General features: G+C 43.8%; 1 protein-coding gene and 1 long non-coding RNA gene across 5 annotated transcripts in view; one reads left to right on the forward strand and one right to left on the reverse strand.

Annotated features, from left to right (window-relative positions):
- Positions 1 to 422: 422 nt before the first annotated feature.
- LOC147579726 (uncharacterized) lies at positions 423 to 2697 on the reverse strand. Its single transcript, XR_015252048.1, has 3 exons — positions 2398 to 2697; positions 1920 to 2088; positions 423 to 826 (listed from the first exon to the last, which is right to left on the reverse strand). It is a non-coding gene; the product is annotated as an uncharacterized LOC147579726 (long non-coding RNA).
- A 190-nt stretch (positions 2698 to 2887) lies between these two features.
- Positions 2888 to 19076, forward strand: part of ATG2B (autophagy related 2B) — a 74790-nt gene continuing 58601 nt past the window's right edge. For all 4 annotated transcript variants that reach the window (XM_086708861.1, XM_086708858.1, XM_086708860.1 and 1 more), the window contains exons 1-2: positions 2888 to 3525; positions 16264 to 16426. In XM_086708861.1, coding sequence (XP_086564987.1) covers positions 3364 to 3525; positions 16264 to 16426 — 325 coding nt within the window. In that variant the 5' untranslated portion in view covers positions 2888 to 3363. The remainder of the gene's footprint in view (positions 3526 to 16263; positions 16427 to 19076) is intronic.

Consider the following 19076-nt stretch of genomic DNA (forward strand, 5'->3'; position numbering starts at 1 on the left):
CCTCAAGTGCAAGTCTCAAAAGGCCAAGAGCATTTCATCCGCTTTCCTTTTGCTTCACACATTAACACGGATTTCTTTGAAGGATGTACGTAGCTCTGGTATACAGCTTCTAACCCGTCACTTCAAAGCCTTTTACAGAATTCTTAAAAAGTTGACAGTGTTCAGTTGATGGTGTTTCTTCACTTTCCTCATTTAATTAGCACTAGGTGTTAACATTTTGCGATGATGAAAACACGAAAATAGCACTGGGATTTACGGTGAGTTCATACCCTATTTGAGCTAAAGGTGTAATAATGCTATGTCCTAAGCCTTAACATTTATGCTGAATTTCTCCTAGAAAACATAGCATGCACAAGGCAACACCCTTAACACTCAAAGGGAGCATGTAAGTTGTAAAATCTTCCGATTTTTATTTTTCTTTACTGATGGAAATTTCAGGGGTTTCACGGACAGCCTGAAGGCAATTCTGTATTCCAAAAGGAGTCACATGTCACTCGGACTTGAAAGAAGTCAACTGTATCCATTTGTCAAAAGTCCAGTTCAAATCTTCCAAGGCCTATTCTGATTGCCAGCCAGATGAGATCTCACTTTTTCATCACTTTGTTTATACTCTTTTTATGGCAAACATAATTATCATTCGTACACACATCTTACTTACCATCTTCAAAATACACCCAGAAACTAACTGCTACTTACTACCTTTACCACTACTACTCTAGTCCAAGATACTGCCTTCTGTTGCTTGGATTACTGCAATGCCTCTCTCTAACGGGTCTGGCTTTTTCTCCTGCGGTCCTCCCACCTCCAGAACGCAGTTAGCATGACCCTGTGGAAAATTAGGCCACATTATGTCATTCCTCTCCTCTAACCCATTCACCCACCCCGAGTAAAAGGCCAAAGTCCTTGTGGGGCTCTGTAAGACTGCCTACTCTCTAGCCCCAGCTTCAACTCCCCTTCATTCGCCGCTGATGTTCTCTGAACTCACCAAGCATGCCCTTGCCATAGGGTCTGCACCTGCTGTTCCCCTGCCCCGGGAAACAACTCTTCCAGGTATCCCCATGCCTTCCTTCCCAGTTTTCTCGGTCTCTTTTAAAACATCACCTTATTGGGGTACCTGGGTGGCTCAGGTCACGGTTTCGCGTTCTGTGAGTTCTAGGCCCCCCCCCCCCCCCCCCCCCCGTAGGGCTCTGTGCTGACAGCTAGGAGCCTGGAGCCTGTTTTGTATTCTGTCTTCCTCCCTCTCTCCGCCTTTCCCCCGCTCATGATCTGTCTCTCTTGCTTTCAAAAATAAATTAAAAAGAAAATATTAAAAAAAATTAAAAAAAAGCCCCACCATCTTATTAAATAAGACAGGCCTTCTCTCACCCCTCTACGTAAAAGTGGTAAATCTCTTCCTTCTTCATTATATCGCTTTATGTTTTTTCTACAGCACTTACCAGCACAGGGCATATGATATACTATTTAATTACTGTTTCCCTTCCTTTCAGTGAAATGTGAAGCTCCATGAGGCCAGACACTTAATCCGTTCACTGCTGTCCCAGCACCGAGAACAGTCCCTGGCACATAGCACTCAATAAATCAATACTCACTGAAGACAGTAATGGCCCTTTCACTATAGAACACAAACTCCTTGGATTCTTTTCTACCTTCTCCACATCACCAACTGCGGAGACCTAGATTTCATAGACCCTTAACGAATGTTTTTGAATGAATGAAGAGCAAGGGGAATGAAGTTACCGAGGATGCTTGGGACAAGTCTACAAAGAAGGAGGGGAACCAACAATCCAAGCAACTACGTATACCAGAGAACACTCTGGTTCTCAAATGAAAAGGTGGTTGTGGAAAGGGGTTTTTCCGCTTTCTCATCTGTCAACACTTCCGGGCTGTCTCGGTGTTTCTAAGGCATTTGTGAAAGTTACCCACACATCAGTGAAATCTCCTTAAACCGGTCGACTTCATTCGCTATCCCTAATGAAACCGTTGTGTATCGCGGCTCTGTTTAGGTTCGCCCCCAATTGCAAGCTCGGCTAGTCTGGATCCTAACCCCGGGCATCTGGCCTCCAGGACACCGAACACCCGCACGCAGGCCTTTCGGTGGGGGGGGGGGGGGGGGGGTTGACCAAGTTAACGGCCGGCTCGGCCTCTGCAGGAGTTTCCCCCCAAATGAAGGCAGAAATACGATTGCGCAGATTCCCAGAGCAGCACAAGTACTTCGCCCAGGTTTCGGCGGGGTCCGGAGGCTCTGGCATCGGTCAGAGAAAGCAGTTCTGCCCACAGATGCCTCCCAAACTCAAGTTTCCCGGTCGCCGGTGCAGCACACCCCGCACGAAGGCAGCGCTCTGGAAACTGCCAGCCGCTAGCCAAACAGTACCGAGGGCGAAGCTTGGGAAACAATACCTGAAAGAGGCGGGGGACGCATAACTTGCTGACAATGGGCACCGGTCCATACCGGGGGCGGGAAGGACGTGGAGGTGCTGCAGCCCTTCGCGTGGGGCCCGCGGAGCTCGGAGCGCCCGTTTCCGGGGTCGGGGTCCCGGGTGACCGCACGGCCCAGGCCAAACGCACCCTCAGACCCCTGTCAACGCGGCCACCGGGCCCCTTCCGCCGTCGCCCCCCACGGCCCGGCCCGCTCGCAGGGCCCCAGGGCGGCCCCGAGCCCCTCTCGGCGGCCACCCATCCGCATCCGGCCCCGCGACAGCTCACCTGCGCGCGCCCGGCGTCCTCCTCTTCCTCCCTCCCGGGGCTTCTGGAGCGGCCCCGCGGCGCCGTCCCGCCTCCCGCCCTCGCCCCGCCCCCTCAGAGCCGGAACCGCTCCCTTCAGGGCCCTTCTCCCCGCCTCCTTAGCCCTAGTGTGGCGTCACTTCCGCCAGCGACCGGCGGCGCGCAGCGAGCGTGGGTCTCGCGAACGCGCCGGGAGCGTCCCAGAGCCGGGAGCGCCCCAGAGCCGGGAGCGCGCCCCGCGGATGACAACAAATTCGACGCGCGGCGGCGGCGGCGGTGGAGGAGGGTGCCTAAGTACCTGCCTCGGGCCCTGCCGCCTCCCCGCGTGTTCTCTTGCATCCCCTCTCTGTGCCGAGTAGGATCCTCCCGGAGGTGTCCCGGGCCCGGGGCGACGGGGGCTCCCCCGCGCCTTGTCCCTGCCGGGCCTAGCGCGAGCGACGCGGCGCCGGCGATGGGGTCGCCCTGAGGGACGCCCGGCGCCGAGCGGGCATGGAGGGGTCGTCCCGGGCTTAGGCCCCGCCGCGGACCGGGGACGCCGGCCGGGACCCGAGGCGCCGCCGCCGCGGCCTGGAGCCGGAGCCTGGGCCCCAGGGCCGGAGCCGCCGCCTGCAGTCCCCACGGGCCCCGCGGCCAGCCCTCGTCATGCCTTGGCCGTTTTCGGAGTCCATCAAGAAGAGGGCCTGTCGGTACCTCCTGCAGAGGTACCTGGGCCACTTCCTTCAGGAGAAGCTGAGCTTGGAGCAGCTCAGCCTGGACCTGTACCAGGGCACCGGGTCCCTCGCCCAAGTCCCTTTGGACAAATGGGTAAGAGCGGCCGGCGGCCGGCCCGGAGGGTCTCGCTGCCCTCCTTGGGGCGGTTTGAACGCGTGTCACCCAGGATTGGTGACGGGCAGCCCCTCCCTGGGAATGGTTGGGATCCAAGTGGAGTGTGCCAGGGGCTCACAGAAACGTGTTCAAGTGTTTAGCCCGTTTCTAGCAAGTTTGCGTCCCCAAATCACGTGTTTCTGAAACTTAACAGACGTGATGGAGTCTCCACTGAGGGAAGCAGTTGCGTCAGTGGTTTTGGGGTCTTTGACGCTGGCCGCAACGGGTCCCTGGAAGGAGGCGACCCTCGCTGTCCCTGGCGTAGCAGGGGTCGCGGGGTTCTGTGGCAAACAAATCCTATTTCATGGGATGACACTCTGGAAAGCTGAAGGATGAGGGAGGACCTTTGGGGATGTCACAATTCGTATTCCTTTATTTATTCTGGGTGGGCTGTTTGAACCCCGCGGTCTGTCGGTACGGCGTTTGCTATCTGGAAGGCAAGTTAGGCGAAGGCCTCTTGCCGGTTTGCCTGGTTTTTTTTTGCCTGATGGTACGTCTACAGGGCCACCCTGCGAGTGGTTGTGTGGCCCGGGTGGTGCCGTTGAATTACGCCTATTTGCTTCACGTGACAGATCGCAAACAGGTGTTGCGAGAGGGCTGAAGCTGCGAGTTTCAGACCCTTTAAAAAAACCTGTTGTCGGCTTGTCATCCCTAGGCTGTGAGTTGACTCCGTGTGTCTTACAGGTACTTCACGTATGGTTAAACTCCCCACGTGCAGATGTGCCTGCATTTGTATGTTCAGGGCATGGTAGTCTGCTTACACTGTATTCAGTCCGGAGTCGAACACGAATGGGACGGCTTTTCTCCTTCCCCCAGCCCTTTATTTGCTGCGCTACAGTTTGCTGCTAGCATTTGAATCCTACGCAGGTGACATTTAGGAGAAAGGAACATAGGTGACTTTCCGGTGGTAGTTGTGCAAAACAAAAGGGAACCCCCCCCCCCATAGAAGCTGTGTAAAAACAACAACAAATGGTTTTTTTTTCCTTTTATATAAAAGTATTTTAATAGAGTAATGACTTCTTTAGCCACAGAAACCTGAAAAATTCAAATTATGGGTAACACCTTATTATGACCCTTCAATTAATTTGTACTAGTATGGATAAACATATAATTTTTTTCGGTGAGTAGATGACTTAACTAGGGAGAGTTCAAATGGTAGTGGAAAGAGCCCTGGTTTCAGTAGACCCAGCCCCACACCTGACTAGATCAGGCTAGCCCAGGCTGCCAGTTAGCTAAGTGCCTGTGGACATGGTCATTCACCTGAATTTAGTAAACATTAACGGAGTATACATTCCATGCTATGCACTGTGTCAGGGTACAATATTGCTGTAATTCTTAGCAGAAGGTAAGGATTGTGATGGATAGTTTTAAGTTTGGTGACCCATGAATCTATACTTTTGGTATAGATATGAGTAAGCTATCTTAAAGGAGGAGTATTGGGCACTTATTTATTTTATTAAAATTCTTTTAGATATTTAGTTTTGAGCAAGAGGGAGAGAGAGAGAGAGAGTGCAAGCACAAGTGGGGGAGGGGCAGAGAGAGCTGGAGACACAGAATATGAAGCAGGCTTCAGACTCTGTGCTGTCAGCACAGGAGCCCCACGTGGGGCTCGAACTCACAAACAGTGAGATCATGACCTGAGCCTTAAGTCAGACGCTTAACTGACTGAGCCACCCAGGTGCCCTGGATTGGATATTTATTAATTCTTTTGTGGGTTGAATAACTGTATGAATTATTCTTTAATGACTTTTCACATTGATCTTATAAGATGGGTATTATTATTTCCATTTTAAAGTTGGAGTTAAATAATATGTTACACAGCTAGCAAGTGGTACCATGAGAATCCAAACCTAAATCTTAAGCCCCTATTTCTTCACTAATCACATGGCTTCAAGCCAGGGAAAGAGCTGTTAATGTTTATTGAGCATCTGTTTATTTCAGACACCGTGCTAGGCACTTTATTTGTGTAGTTTTTTTTTTTTTTCAACGTTTTTTTTTTATTTATTTTTGGGACAGAGAGAGACAGAACATGAACGGGGGAGGGGCAGAGAGAGAGGGAGACACAGAATCGGAAACAGGCTCCAGGCTCTGAGCCATCAGCCCAGAGCCTGACGCGGGGCTCGAACTCACGGACCGCGAGATCGTGACCTGGCTGAAGTCGGACGCTCAACCGACTGCGCCACCCAGGCACCCCATGTGTAGTTTTAATCTTCATGGGAAGTCAGAGGTGGTGGTATTTGAATTTACAGTTTGACTTCAGGATTGCTGACAAAATGATTTATGGCTAGACTTGATCTGAAGATTATGGTTCTGTTCCTTGAAGGGGAAGAATTTGTCGAAGCATCCAGTAAACATGTGATGTCGATTTATTTATTAGAGTGTGCTGTGTATGAACTAGGATAAATTTTGATGTGACACTTAGATAATAACTCTTCAAAGTTCTGATTCCAAATTCAGTTGCTTTTGGCTTTTGATTTTAATCACGTTGTCTCTGAAAAAATAAAAGATACCTCACGAAGATTTATAGGTTTAAATGGAAGAATCATGTCATTAGTGACATTAGTAATGTTTTAATTCTCTGCCATCAATTATGCACAGGGTTGTGTTGCAGTGGGCTGTGACATTCCTTTCTTCCTTGATCTCAGTTTTTCTTGATAGTTAATTGAAGTTGTTGCATTTATATATATGTACATACACATATATGCACATATATATACACATATATATAAATTAACTTTAAAAGCTATTTTATTGGGGCACCTGGGGGGGTGCTCAGTGGGTTAAGCATCTGACTTCAGCTCAGGCCTTAATCTCACGGTTCATGAATTCGAGCCCTGCGTGGGGCTCTGTGCTGACAGCTCGGAGCCTGGAGCCTGCTTTGGATTCTGTATCTCCCTCGCTCTCTGCCCCTCCCCTGCTCACGTTCCATTTCTCTTTCTCTCATAAAAAAATATTAAAAAAATTTTTTTTAACCTATTTTGTTTATTTTAAAAATTTGTTTTTTGTTTTTTTTTTTTTTAACGTTTATTCACCTTTGAGAGACAGAGAATGAGCGGGGATGGGGCAGAGAGAGAGAGAGAGACAGAATCCGAAGCAGGCTCCGGGCTCTGAGCTGTCAGCACAGAGCCTGATGCAGGGCTCGAACCCATGAACTGCGAGATCATGACCTGAGCCAAAACCGGACACTTAACTGACTGAGCCACCCAGGTGCCCCTAAAAATTTTTTTTATTTAAGTAGACTCCCCACCCAGCATGGAGCCCAATGCGGAGCTCGAACTCACGTTCCCAGGATCAGTTATTTTCTCATTATTAAAGCGATACCTCGGGGCACCTGGCTAGCTCAGTCAGAGGAGCATGTGACTCTTGATCGAGTGGTTGTGACTCTGAGCCCCACGTTGGGTGTAGAGATTACTTAAAAATAAAGTCTCTAAAAAAAAAAAAAAAAAGTAATGTCTTTACTTTGCAAATATAAAACGTGTTTTGTTTTTTGGAAGATACCTGCTAGGTAGCATATACTGCTGATAGCCATGGGTCATCTTATAAATGATTAGTCTATTTGGAACCCTTTCTGTAGAAGAAAACTGCCAGGAAATCAGAAAGTTATTGTCATGTTCTCTTTAAAAGGATTCTGTGTTTAGGTCTGTTTTTATTATGTAGAACGTATGCCCAAATATATTTCAGGATGCTGACATGGAATGAATATCCAGGTGAGGGCGCCACTCTTGGCTTTTCCCCATTGTGGGACTACTGTTCTTCCCTTTGTGCCATTCGGATGCCTGGCCTGAGTGAGCGTGCCAGTGCCCATTTGTGTATTAAGTAGTGGTATAACTTTTAAATCTAAAACTGTGAGAAATTGCAAATGGAATGCCTAATTTTCTTCTAACATACCTATAGATCAACTCTTAAACTCTCTGGTATTCATACACCCCACTTGGGAGATCATGACCTTAGAAGGGCTTGAAGTGGGAGGGAGAAATAGAAGCAGGGGGTTTGGATCTATTCCACAACTGTAATGTGCTCCTAAGTTCATGAGTTCCCCAAGGAGGTGTTTGGAAATGTAAAATGTTGAAAGAAGGAAATTCTATGTGGGGAGGAGGTTGGGATTTGATGACTCATTGTTTTCCAACTCTTTAAGACTGACTTTATTGGGGCACCTGGGTGGCTCAGTTGGTTGAGCGTCCGACTTTGGCTCAGGTCATGATCTCATGGTTCGTGAGTTTGAGCCCCATGTCGGGCTCTGTGCTGACAGCTTCGAGCCTGGAGCCTGCTTCTGATTCTGTGTCTCCCTCACTCTCTGCCCCTCCCCCACTCTCACCCTGTCTCTCAAAAATAAACATTAAAAATAAAAAAACCCTGACTTTCTTCTTCTTTTTTTAAAATGTTTGTTTATTTTGAGAGAGTACTTGGGTGCGAGAGGGGCAGAGAGAATCCCAAGCAGGATCTGGCTTGGGGCTTGATCCCACTAACTGTGAGATTATGACCTGAACCGAAATCAAGAGTCAGACACCCAACCGACTGATCCACCCAGGTGCCCTATTTATTTATTATATATATATATATATATATATATATATATATTTTTTTTTTAATAGAGGGAGAGAGAGCATGAGCAGGGGAGGGGCAGAGAGAGAGGGAGACACAGAATCTCAAGCAGGCTCCAGGCTCTGAGCTGTCAGCACAGAGCCCGATGCTGGGCTCGAACTCACAGACTGTGAGATCATGACCTGAGCCAAAGTTGGACAACGGTTAACCAACTGAGCCACCCAGGCGCCCCATATTTTTTTTAAATTAAAGTGTTTTCTTCAGTTGGTTTGTTACACTTCTGGAGTTCTTAGCATGTGCCACTATGAGGAGCTGGGGGTGGAGCAGTGAACTAGATAAAGACCCTTTCCTCACGGAAGGTCAGTATGTCCTGGAGGGTAGACATTAAGACTTTGAAGCCTTTGAATTTCAACCTAATAATCTTTCTTTTGCTTTCCTACTTATACTGGTATAAAGAATAAAATTAATCTTCAGTTCAAGCAATATTGGTTACTAATTCTTTGCCAGATGGTCCAGTAGACCAGTGTTACCTTCCCTTTATCTATATGCATGAAACTCATTGATAACTAAAAGCTAAATGGCCTTTAAGATCAGAGAAACTCTAAGGTATTCTATAAGACACTTGCTTAGCACTTCAGGTCTCTGCTTTTAGGTTAAGAATTCAGTCTCAAGGATATACTTCTATGGGCTAATGAGGAAAATATTGCCTGAGTAGATAGCCTACCTGGCCAAACTGATTCCGTTATCTAAGAATTTTGTCCTAGTTGTATACTGTAGTAGACCTTGGAGTTGCATAGAATGAGTGAATTTCTAAGTACCTTATGATATTAGATATAGAGGATTTTGCCCAAGTGCATCTAAGACTGTAGAAGTGTGATCTATTTAAAACATCTTATTTTTAGGGATATTATTTTGTACCTTAGTGGCACTGTTTAAATTCTTGAACTGTTTACTCTCTCTAGAACTATTTCCTTAACCAGATTTCTTTTAATACCATTCTTCAGTGCCGTAATAAAACTTCCTGTTCTATTTAAAACAAAATCAAGACAAATGAAAACTTGGTGTTTATTGGGAAGAGAATTCTATCAAAATCCATTTCCTAGATAGTTGTCTAATGTTGACAGATGCCCATGTTACAGAGGCTGTCATTGCCTGTATACAGTTTAAAAATTTTGGTATATTTTAAGTTGTTTACTTTTATTATATAGCTTACATGCTAATTGTGAAAAATTCAAATGGGAAAGAAATAAAGATGAAATATACATATGTATGTAAAATATATTAAGTATGAACAGCCCTTAATCTCATCTCTCCCAGAGATAACAATATGGTACGCAAATTTCAAACTTTTAATTATGGAAATAACCCATGAAATAAGCCATTCTGAACTTTTTTTGGTCTTATATGATGGGCCTCTTTAGAGTCACACATTCTAAATTTTTCTCTTAGAATTGTTATGAATATATGAAAAACATGAGTAGAGGCATGAATCTTGAATGACCATCGCTTCCTGCACTAGTTTATTAGTTTAATAGGAAATAGTAGGGAAGGTTGTGTTCCTCCTTCCCACCCTGTCCCTGTAGGGGTGAGGAGCAGATGGGAGAGGAAAGAAAATTGAAATTGGGGGGAGAATAAGTTTTAACACTGATTTTAAGGGAACTTTGGAGCATCCAGACAGAGATGCTCAGCAGGCGGTGGGAGCTGTGTATTGTTAACCTTAAAAATAAAACTGCCAGTTACTTTACCAACAAAAATTGTTTCTGTAAGCTACATTAAAACCCTAGGCAAGTCTGGAGAACAAAGGAGGAGTAAGCTGTTTTACAGAGGAAAGAGGGAAGTTGGGAGGGCCTTTATAAACCAGAAGTCCATTGTAGTAAACTGGAAGTTCAAGGTGGAGTGGCCCTTCTTTGGCTGAGCTGTGAAGTCTCTTCCTGGCTGGGCTGTTGTGGGGGCGGGGAAAGGAGGAAAATTTCCTACCTCCTGTTGGGACAGGACTTAGTAGCTCAGGCAGAATGGACCTGGAAGGTAGGTCTCTTCTTGTTGGGTCTGCAGCTGACCGCCAGCAGTAGGGACTTGAGAACTCTCCCTGCTGGCCTCCCGGCTCCATTTTAAACGAGGTTTCCTTTTATTTCTTTTCACAATATGGATAGTAGGGAGCTGAGGAAGAGCCGGGGCCAAAGATTTGGACGTTATCAGAGTATCAGTAGTGACTAAAACAGCACACAAGGTGCATGGTTAGTCTGTAGACTAGACTGAGAAACCAAAAAGGCCGAAGATGAAACTTAGGCGAATACCGACATTGAGTGGTGAAGGGCTGGAGAGAAGATGAGAGGAAGCATGAAGAGTGGTAAAGAAGCGAAGTAAAGTTAGAATCCCAAAAAGGGAAGTGGCCATAGGAGTTAGAGCTGAGAACTCACGGGGAGGGGAGGACTGCGTATTGTTCATTGTTGTTGGCAGTTCTTTTTGGCAGAGTTAAGAGCGGTGTCACAGGAGCTGAGGGTTAGAAGGCAGGTAGTAGTTGGTGGTGAGGACATGGCTGCCTTGGCTACCCAGAGAGGATGACTAGAGGGCATAGGGAGTCAAGGTGGGGGATTTTATTCTGCTTCTGAAGATAATAGCGACCGTTTATTAAGCACCTTCCATCTCTGTATACTGTAGTGGGTGCTTTTACGTAGGTTTTCTTGCTCTAAGTTGGGTGCAACCGTTTCCATTTTACCATGAGGTTAAGTAACTTACTCAGGTTTAGGATTCGCAGTGCGGCGAGATTTTAAACCTAAGTCTTTTCAACTCCTATATGCTTTTTGTACATCACACTGGTTCAAAAGATTCAAGAAAGCAGAGCTTCTAAAAACACTAGCAGCACTGGGTTCACCTGGGATCTTTGGTAACATGCAGACTTGTGGCCGCTTGCCTATAGATTCTTGTTCTAAAAACCCAAGAATCTGCATTTTTAGGAAGCATCCTACGGGAGTCTGACACATATCGTTCTTGACTGAAATTTGAAAAACTGGTACAAAGGGATTGAGAAGTTTTCTATCATAGAAAGTTTGTTCTATAAGCCAGCTCCTAAGCCCATGTGCTGTTTTTTTGAGACTTACTGATGTTACTACATCGTTTTGATTTGCCTCTTACATATTTTCACAATGGAAAATTTTGTATTTCTTTTTTATAGTTTCTGGAATGATTAATTGAAGAGCTTTTGAAAGTTAACTTTTCTGATCTCAGTTGCCATATCTGTAAAACGGGCACAAAAATACCTAGTTCAGAGGGCTATTGTGATGAGTTAATGGAATAACGTGGGTATGAGATAGTATAGTGCAGTATCCTGTATGTAATAAGTGCTAATCAAGTGTTAATTGGTCCAAGTTGGGTCTTGCTAATTTTTATGCTCTATTTTATCTCTTTGAATTCTGATGCCTTGGTTTAAACTAATAAGGATATACTTCCTAGTCTTATGGTATTAAAGAAAAACATAACTTGATGTTTTTCTGTCTGCATACTGTCAAACACCTTGGAATCCCTAAGAGTGCTCATCATTGTGCTAGGTAGGCACTGTGGAAGATAAAGAACAATAGTCAACATTTATAAGGTGTGTACTTGGTATCAGGAACTGTGTTGGTAGCTTTCCATGTTATTACCTCATTTATGCTCACAATAAGTGTATGAAGTAGATACTATCCCATTTTATGGATGAGGAAATTGAGATTCAAGAACTTGTCCAAGACCACCCAACTAGTAAGTGATTGAGCTAGGACCAGAACACATGCTCTTTTAAAAGAGTGTCCTTCAAACATTTGCCCAATTTTCTCTTAAAATTTTTGAAAATTTACCATATTCCTTGTGCATTTTAAAACTGACCTAACAGTTTGAGTCCCCTGGGTGGCTTATCGGTTAATCGTCTGACGTCGGCTCAGGTCGCAATCCCATGGCTCGAGAGTTCAAGCCCTGCGTCGGGCTCTGTGCTGACAGCTTTGAGCCTGGAGCCTGCTTTGGATTCTGTGTCTCCCTCTCTCCCCTCCCTCCCCTCCCCCGCTTGCACTCTGTCCCTCTCTAAAGTAAACATTAAAAAAAAATTAAAATTGACTTAACGGTTATGCGTCTGACTTTTGATTTTTGGCTTAGGTCATGATCTCATGGTCCTGAGGTCGAACCCCATGTTGGGCTCTGTTTTGACAGCACGGATTCTCTCTCTCCACTCTGCGTGCGTGTGTGTGTGTGTGTGTGTGTGCGCGCGCGCGCGTGTGCGCACGCGCGGTCTCTCAAAATAAATATTAAAGTAAAATTGAGTTAAAAGGTTTTCATTATAAATTTTGATTAAAACAAAAAAGCAATTCACCCAAGAACATTTGAAAATCTAATTGGCTTTTTTAATCAATACGTGAATCAGTCAGCACCACACCTAGCTTGTATGGGGAGCTCCAAAGTTGTGCAAAAGGTAAGGTTTTTATGGGAAGGAGGGAGGAGGTTGGGGCAAGAAGTTATTAGCAAAAGAAAAGATTGTTTCGGGCCAGAACTTCTTTCCTTAGGGGAGAAGAAGGGAGAGTCTTAGGTGGATTACCTCATCTTCCTCTAGGGGAGAGGATTACCTCCTTGGTTCCAACCAGAAAATCCAGATTGATTGGCTTAAAATTTCACTCTTGGAGAGGTTGAAACTGCAGTTAAGTCTTGATTTGCTGTCCTGGTGGGCTAGTGACGCCACCTTGGCCCTTCGTTTTCTTAACAGCTTAAATAGTTGTAGAGAGTAATCCTGTGTTGTAAATATTGATATAAAAAATATATTTTTTCACCCAGTAGGATCTAAATATCTACCATTATGCATTTGAAAATGCTTGAACAAGCTCTTCATTAATAGTTGGAAATTTAACATTGTATTTTTTCCCATTGAACTCTTATGTTCATCTTCTGCAAAATTTTATCATAACTTATGTATTTTATGCTTCAGTCTTTTATTGATCATGCTGTAATTTCTCTACAGTAAAAACATGTAACTAAACTGAAAGAGATCATATTTTAAAACTTGCTATCAAGCTTTCTTTTGCATTAAGTAAATATTTCCTTATTCCTGTTTTTTAAATATTTATTTTTGAGAGGGAGAGAGAGAGAGACAGAGACAGACCGTGCGAGGAGGAGGGCCAGAGAGAGAGGGAGATGCAGAATCTGAAGCAGGCTCCAGGCTCTGAGCTGTCAGCACAGAGCCCAGTGTGGGGCTCGAACTCACGAATCGGAACAACATGACCTGAGCTGAAGTCAGATGCCTAACTGACTGAGCCATCTAGGTGCCCCTCCTTATTCCTTTTAATTCCCATTTTAATTCCTTTAATGATTTCTTCACTTTCTGTTTTTTGAGTTTTAGAGTGGTCTTCTTAGTAGTTCTCTAGGCCTTACCATATTAATCTTATCAGTATTTCCTTCAGGTAATCCTTAGGCTTTAAGTGTTAAGATTTTTCCTTTGGATTGTGTTGTTATAAGTGTGCAGTTGATCAAAACGATATGAATATGTTTGAAAAATTAAACTTAAAAATTTCTCTTGGAAATACCTTTCTTAATGATGTGGCTAGGTGGTTTTCCTCCTCTTCCCTGATTAGCTTATGCATCTATAGATGAATATACTTAACTAGAATTTGATAGGGCTCATTATAAATTTCATTCCAAGTTTTTGAAATAGTTATAAGCTTGACAAATGCTGATGTCATAAAGAAATAGATGAGACTTGAAGGGATTTTGCAGTAGCAACATCGCTTAGTTCTTTGAGTGCCATACCAAAAATATGTATAAGATAGGGAAACAATAGCAAACTTAATGCTGGTCCTGCCTGGAGATTTTTATACCCTGGGCGGTGCACGAAGGAGGATTCAGGAAGGGAAAAGGTAGGCCTTTTTGGCTAAGTCGGGGCAGGGAGATTGTACAAGGGAATACAGGAGAGGCGATCCAACATGGTGCCACCGTTAAGTACTCTTCTCAGGAAGATCAATCAGCTTTAGAACAGAATATATTTGGAATGTGAGCACCTGGATGTGTTTACCTTAAAACAATCCATGCCCGGGGTGCCTGGGTGGCGCAGTCGGTTAAGCGTCCGACTTCAGCCAGGTCACCATCTCGAGGTCCGTGAGTTCGAGCCCCGCGTCAGGCTCTGGGCTGATGGCTCAGAGCCTGGAGCCTGTTTCCGATTTTGTGTCTCCCTCTCTCTCTGCCCCTCCCCCGTTCATGCTCTGTCTCTCTATGTCCCCCCAAAAATAAATAAACGTTGAAAAAAAAATTAAAAACAATCCATGCCCAAGTACTCTTCAGAAAGTCTGTAAGATTACACAAACACCAGCATGGAGAAAGCCTTTTAAAGTGGTAACCTCCGATGACAAAACACGAGCCAGTCCAAATCTCAACATTCAGTGTTAGGTTGGTAGCAAAGAATTATGACACTGCGGTTACCATGGCACGCAGGAAATACCACATGTATAAACTGGCATTTAGTGAACGTGTGTTATTTTAATTTAATTTAAAAAGTACATTATCAAGAAATACATTTAATTATTCTGCTACCTATATTTACATCCATCCTGTCTTCCTTCTGTTGTAATCTGGTTTGCCTTACCACGCTATTGAAATTGCTCTCACTGGGATCACCAGTGGCCTAAATATCACAGAATCCGGTGGACATTTAAAAATGTTTGGCCTCTTGTTACCTTTTGTTGCCCGGGAGCCCTCTTTTTATAATGGTCTTTCCGTGATTTTCTGGGAACGTAAGACTTGATTTTCCTTCTACTTCTGTTTGCTTTTTTCTAGTTTGCTTTGCAGGTGCCTCTTTCATAAACCAGTTCTTAGTTCTTAAATGTTGGGGTGCTTATCAGGATTCTGTTGTAGGCCTCTTATCATCTAACTCTACCTAAGTTTCCAAAGGCCGTCTCTCATCACCCTAGGGCTTCAGCCCAGGTGGCTCGTCTGATATCGAGACCAGAATAGCCAGCTGCCTCTTCGACGTCTCCACCTAGATGTCTGCTCTTGGAAACTGAACTTCTCCGCTTCCTCTAACCTGCTTCTCCAGGTTTTTTCAATGTAAATAGCACTGTCTAACCAGTTGCCCAGGTCAGCACCCTGGGAGTCATCCTTCAGTCCTTTTTTTTTTTTTTTTTTTTTTTTTTATTTCTCATGATGCCAATTCTACTTCCTAATATACTACAAAAATCTGTCCACTTCTAACCACCCTCAGTGTCACTGTCCTCGCCAAACCAATTTCCCTGGCTTCTCTTACTCATAACAACCTTTCTGCCTGAATTTTGCTTTCCTCCAATACATGCTTGGTGTGGTGGCAGAAGTGGTTCGCTAAAAGTTCCAATCTCATCTTGGTCCCCTGCTTAAAATCTTTCAATGGTTTCACTCTGCTCTTGAGATAAATGTCAGACTCTTGAACATGAATTACAAGGCTGTTTGGACTCCCTCTCCCTTATCTATGTAGCTTTATCTTTGGCTCCTCTCCCTAGCACACTGCACTAGAGTCTAGAGTAACTTTTCCTTTTCAAAAAGTCTTGCGTCTCTGACCTCTGCCTTCTCTGAATCCTTGCACACGCCGTAGTCTGTGTGGACCCCTTTGGTTAACTCCTCAGCCTTCTCTGGTCTCACTTTGCAATAGTACTTCCTCTGGTGCCAGGTTGGGTTCTATTATATGCTCAAATACTACAGTGTATTTCCTCTTTCATGTAGCTCATCACATCTTAATTATGTGTGTCTTCCATGGTAAGCTATTCAGTAAATTTCGTGAGGATGGGGAGTCTTTATCTTGGACTCTGCTTTCTTTTTCTTTTCATTTTTTTAAAAATAGTTTTTAAATTTTATTTTTGAGTGAGCGAGCACGAGCAGGGGAGGGGCAGAGAGAGAGGGAGACGCAGAATCTGAAGCAGACTCCAGGCTCTGAGCTGTCAGCACATAGCCTGATATGGGGATCGAACTCCTGAGCCGTGAGATCATAACCTCAGCTGCAGGTGGACGCTTAATCGACTGAACCACCCAGGTGCCCCCTCGACTCTGCTTTCTTAATCCCTGGTGTCTGACACCTATATGAGCATATTTAGCATCTTTGAGTAAGTTACCAATTTGGAATTCTTGTCCCTGTGATTTCAAAATGTACATGTTTTTTCTTTTTAGTGTCTCAATGAGATCCTGGAGTCGGCAGATGCGCCTTTAGAAGTCACTGAAGGATTCATACAGTCCATTTCTCTGTCAGTTCCATGGGGCTCCTTGCTACAGGATAATTGTGCACTGGAAGTGAAAGGGCTAGAAATGGTCTTCCGGCCTAGACCTCGCCTAGGTACGTGTGTTGTGTTTGTTTGATTTGTTTCTATTTGTATTCCTCAGAGATTGGGAAAGTAACCTAATTGTATTAAATTCAGTATTTAATTTATTACTTAGCATTGTATTTGTGAGCTTTTCAGTAGATAAAAATATTAGGACTTGGGTGTGTGTGATTTTACCTTTAGGATTACTTCTCGCCCTATTTACCTGCAGGAACTTTGGTATAATGATGATTTGGTTTAATTATTTGTTACTGATTATCTAAAGTGACTCGTGTTTTAAAGATTCGGAGTATTGTGCCAGAAAGAAAGGAATTGCTCAAAGATTGATGGAGAAATGTTAAAAGGACACAGGATTGGGCTTTAGGGGCTCTCATTGGCCAAATCTGGGAATACTTGAGTAAACAAAGAATAATGGCAATAATGGATTATAGCACACTAAATTAAAACAAAATTTCTCTTTAAGTTTATATTGTTATAAATAAGTAATCAGTATGTAAGAGAGGCAGGAAGAAGGGAAAGGTCTTTATTGCAGTAGGATACCTAGTTCATAGAGTAGAAAAAGATGATAGACCATAACCATGTTTTTGGCCACCATGGCAAAAAAACAAAAAAACAAAAAAAAAACAAAAAAAAAAGCACTTGATACAGGTGATAATCATCAATGAATTCTAACATCGTTTGGTGAAAGTTGTTGAGGAGCTTTATATTTAGATGGTATCAGCATACCTCCCATCGATTACATATTATTTACAAAGAGAAAAATGTTTCTTTCACAATGAAAGAAATTGACAGTCATCACAACAACCTAGTGATCAAACTTAATCTCATTGGTAGTGGATCAAACCGACATCATGTGTGTCCTGATGTGATGGCTGAGGAGGACACATCATATATGTACCGTTCCTGTTAAAAGTGCTTAATCTGAATCAGATTATAAGGAAGAAGGCAGACAAATCCAAAATAAGGAAATTCTACAGACTCACTGGTTGGTAGTCTTTAGAAGTATCCGTATCACGAAAGACAAGAAAGGTGGAGGAATTGTTCCAGATTAAAAAGACTAAGACACAAATAACTGCAATAGTTAATCCTGTGTTTTTGCTTTTGCTACGAAGGATGTTACTGAGACAGCTAGGGAAATTTGGGTGTGGCCTGTAAGGAAGATAATGTTTTGCCAGGGTTATGTTTCTTGGGAGTGTTATCCTTACTGAGCTTTTGCTGGGGAATGTTCATTGTATTCTTAGGAGTTGTATGCTCAAATATTTAGGAGTGAGTGTTAGGATGCCTGAGGTTTACCTTCAGATAGTTCAGCAAAAGGATGAGAGTTTGTGTGTATTTGTGTGTGTGTGACACAGTCATGATGAGTCTAAGTGAAGGCTGTGTGGGTGTTCATGGTACCATTCTTTCACCTCTTTCTTAGGATTGAAAATTTTCAAAAGAAAACTTGGGGAGGGAAAAGCTTTAAAGTGGTAGTAAGTCATTATTTACAAGTACGCGTGTGTGGTATAGCTTTAATTACCTGCGTGATGTTTTCTGATGTATCCAACGTGTATAGTGCTTCTTAGATGCCACATACTGTTCTAAATGCTGTACAAATATTATTTTATAATAGCTCTTTGAAATAGATATTTTTTATTATCTCCATTTTACAGAACAGGGAATTGAAGCAGAGGTAGATTCCAGACTTGTCCAAGGTCACGGCTAGTTAAGTGGGAAGATGGGATCTGAACCCAGGCAACCTAGTTGTGGAGTCCCTGTTCTGAACCACCGTGTGATGTTGTAGCTTAAGATTTTCTACTTCGGAGTGTGTGTGTGGCGTATGTGTATTTTCTAAACCAATAGAGTCGTGACGTGAATCATCTTAAATTCTGAATTTAAATTCTTTCAGTGGCAAGTGATGTTTAACAAGATATACCTGGCGGATTATAAGCCCAAGTGCTGTCCGGAACACCAAAGTTTAAAGTGTACTTCCTGGAATCAGTGGCACCTGTAGTTTGAAAATTGGTAGTCTGTGCATGGAAGTCCTCCTTGATAATGGCATTTAATTAACAGTAATATTTTTTTAACCATGATGACTAGATATAATAGTACTTTCCCTGTGGAAAGTCAAATATTCTCCCTTACTTTAAAAATATTCCATGAGAAGGGCTTTTAAATTCCATTTTTGGAAGGCAAGAATTCTAGTGATCTCTGTCACTTTGTTTTGGATAACGTAAGAGAGTGTGGTGCAGCTCTCTGATGAGGGAAGATCTAGAAAGGATTTTTCCCAGTTCATCTATCCCTCCAAGGATGCTTTTCTATCTTGTCTACATTTCTACTCCCCTTCCAGAGCCTCGGCCGAGTACCAGCTCTGCCAGATTTCTTGTTACATTCTGTCAGTGAGAAGAATTAACCTCTCGATTCAGCTGTGTTTTCTGTTGACACTGCATAGTTGCTTACTAATTCATCTTAACCGCAACATATTTCTTCTATTATATTGTAGGCTCTGGGAGGGCAGAATTAATATTTTTTGGATCCCTTACAGCAGGGTCAGCTAACTCTGGCCTGTAGGCCAAATTTGGTCTGTCTTATTTTTGTAAATTGGTGTAGGAACACTACCATACTCGTTCATTTATTCTCTCTGCTGCTTTTGCACCAGAGTGAGAGAGTTGAGTCATCACGGTGGAG

This window comes from Puma concolor, chromosome B3, assembly GCF_028749965.1.
Source record: "Puma concolor isolate L17-30 chromosome B3, mPumCon1.1.hap2, whole genome shotgun sequence".
Classification (NCBI taxonomy): Eukaryota; Metazoa; Chordata; class Mammalia; order Carnivora; family Felidae; genus Puma; species Puma concolor.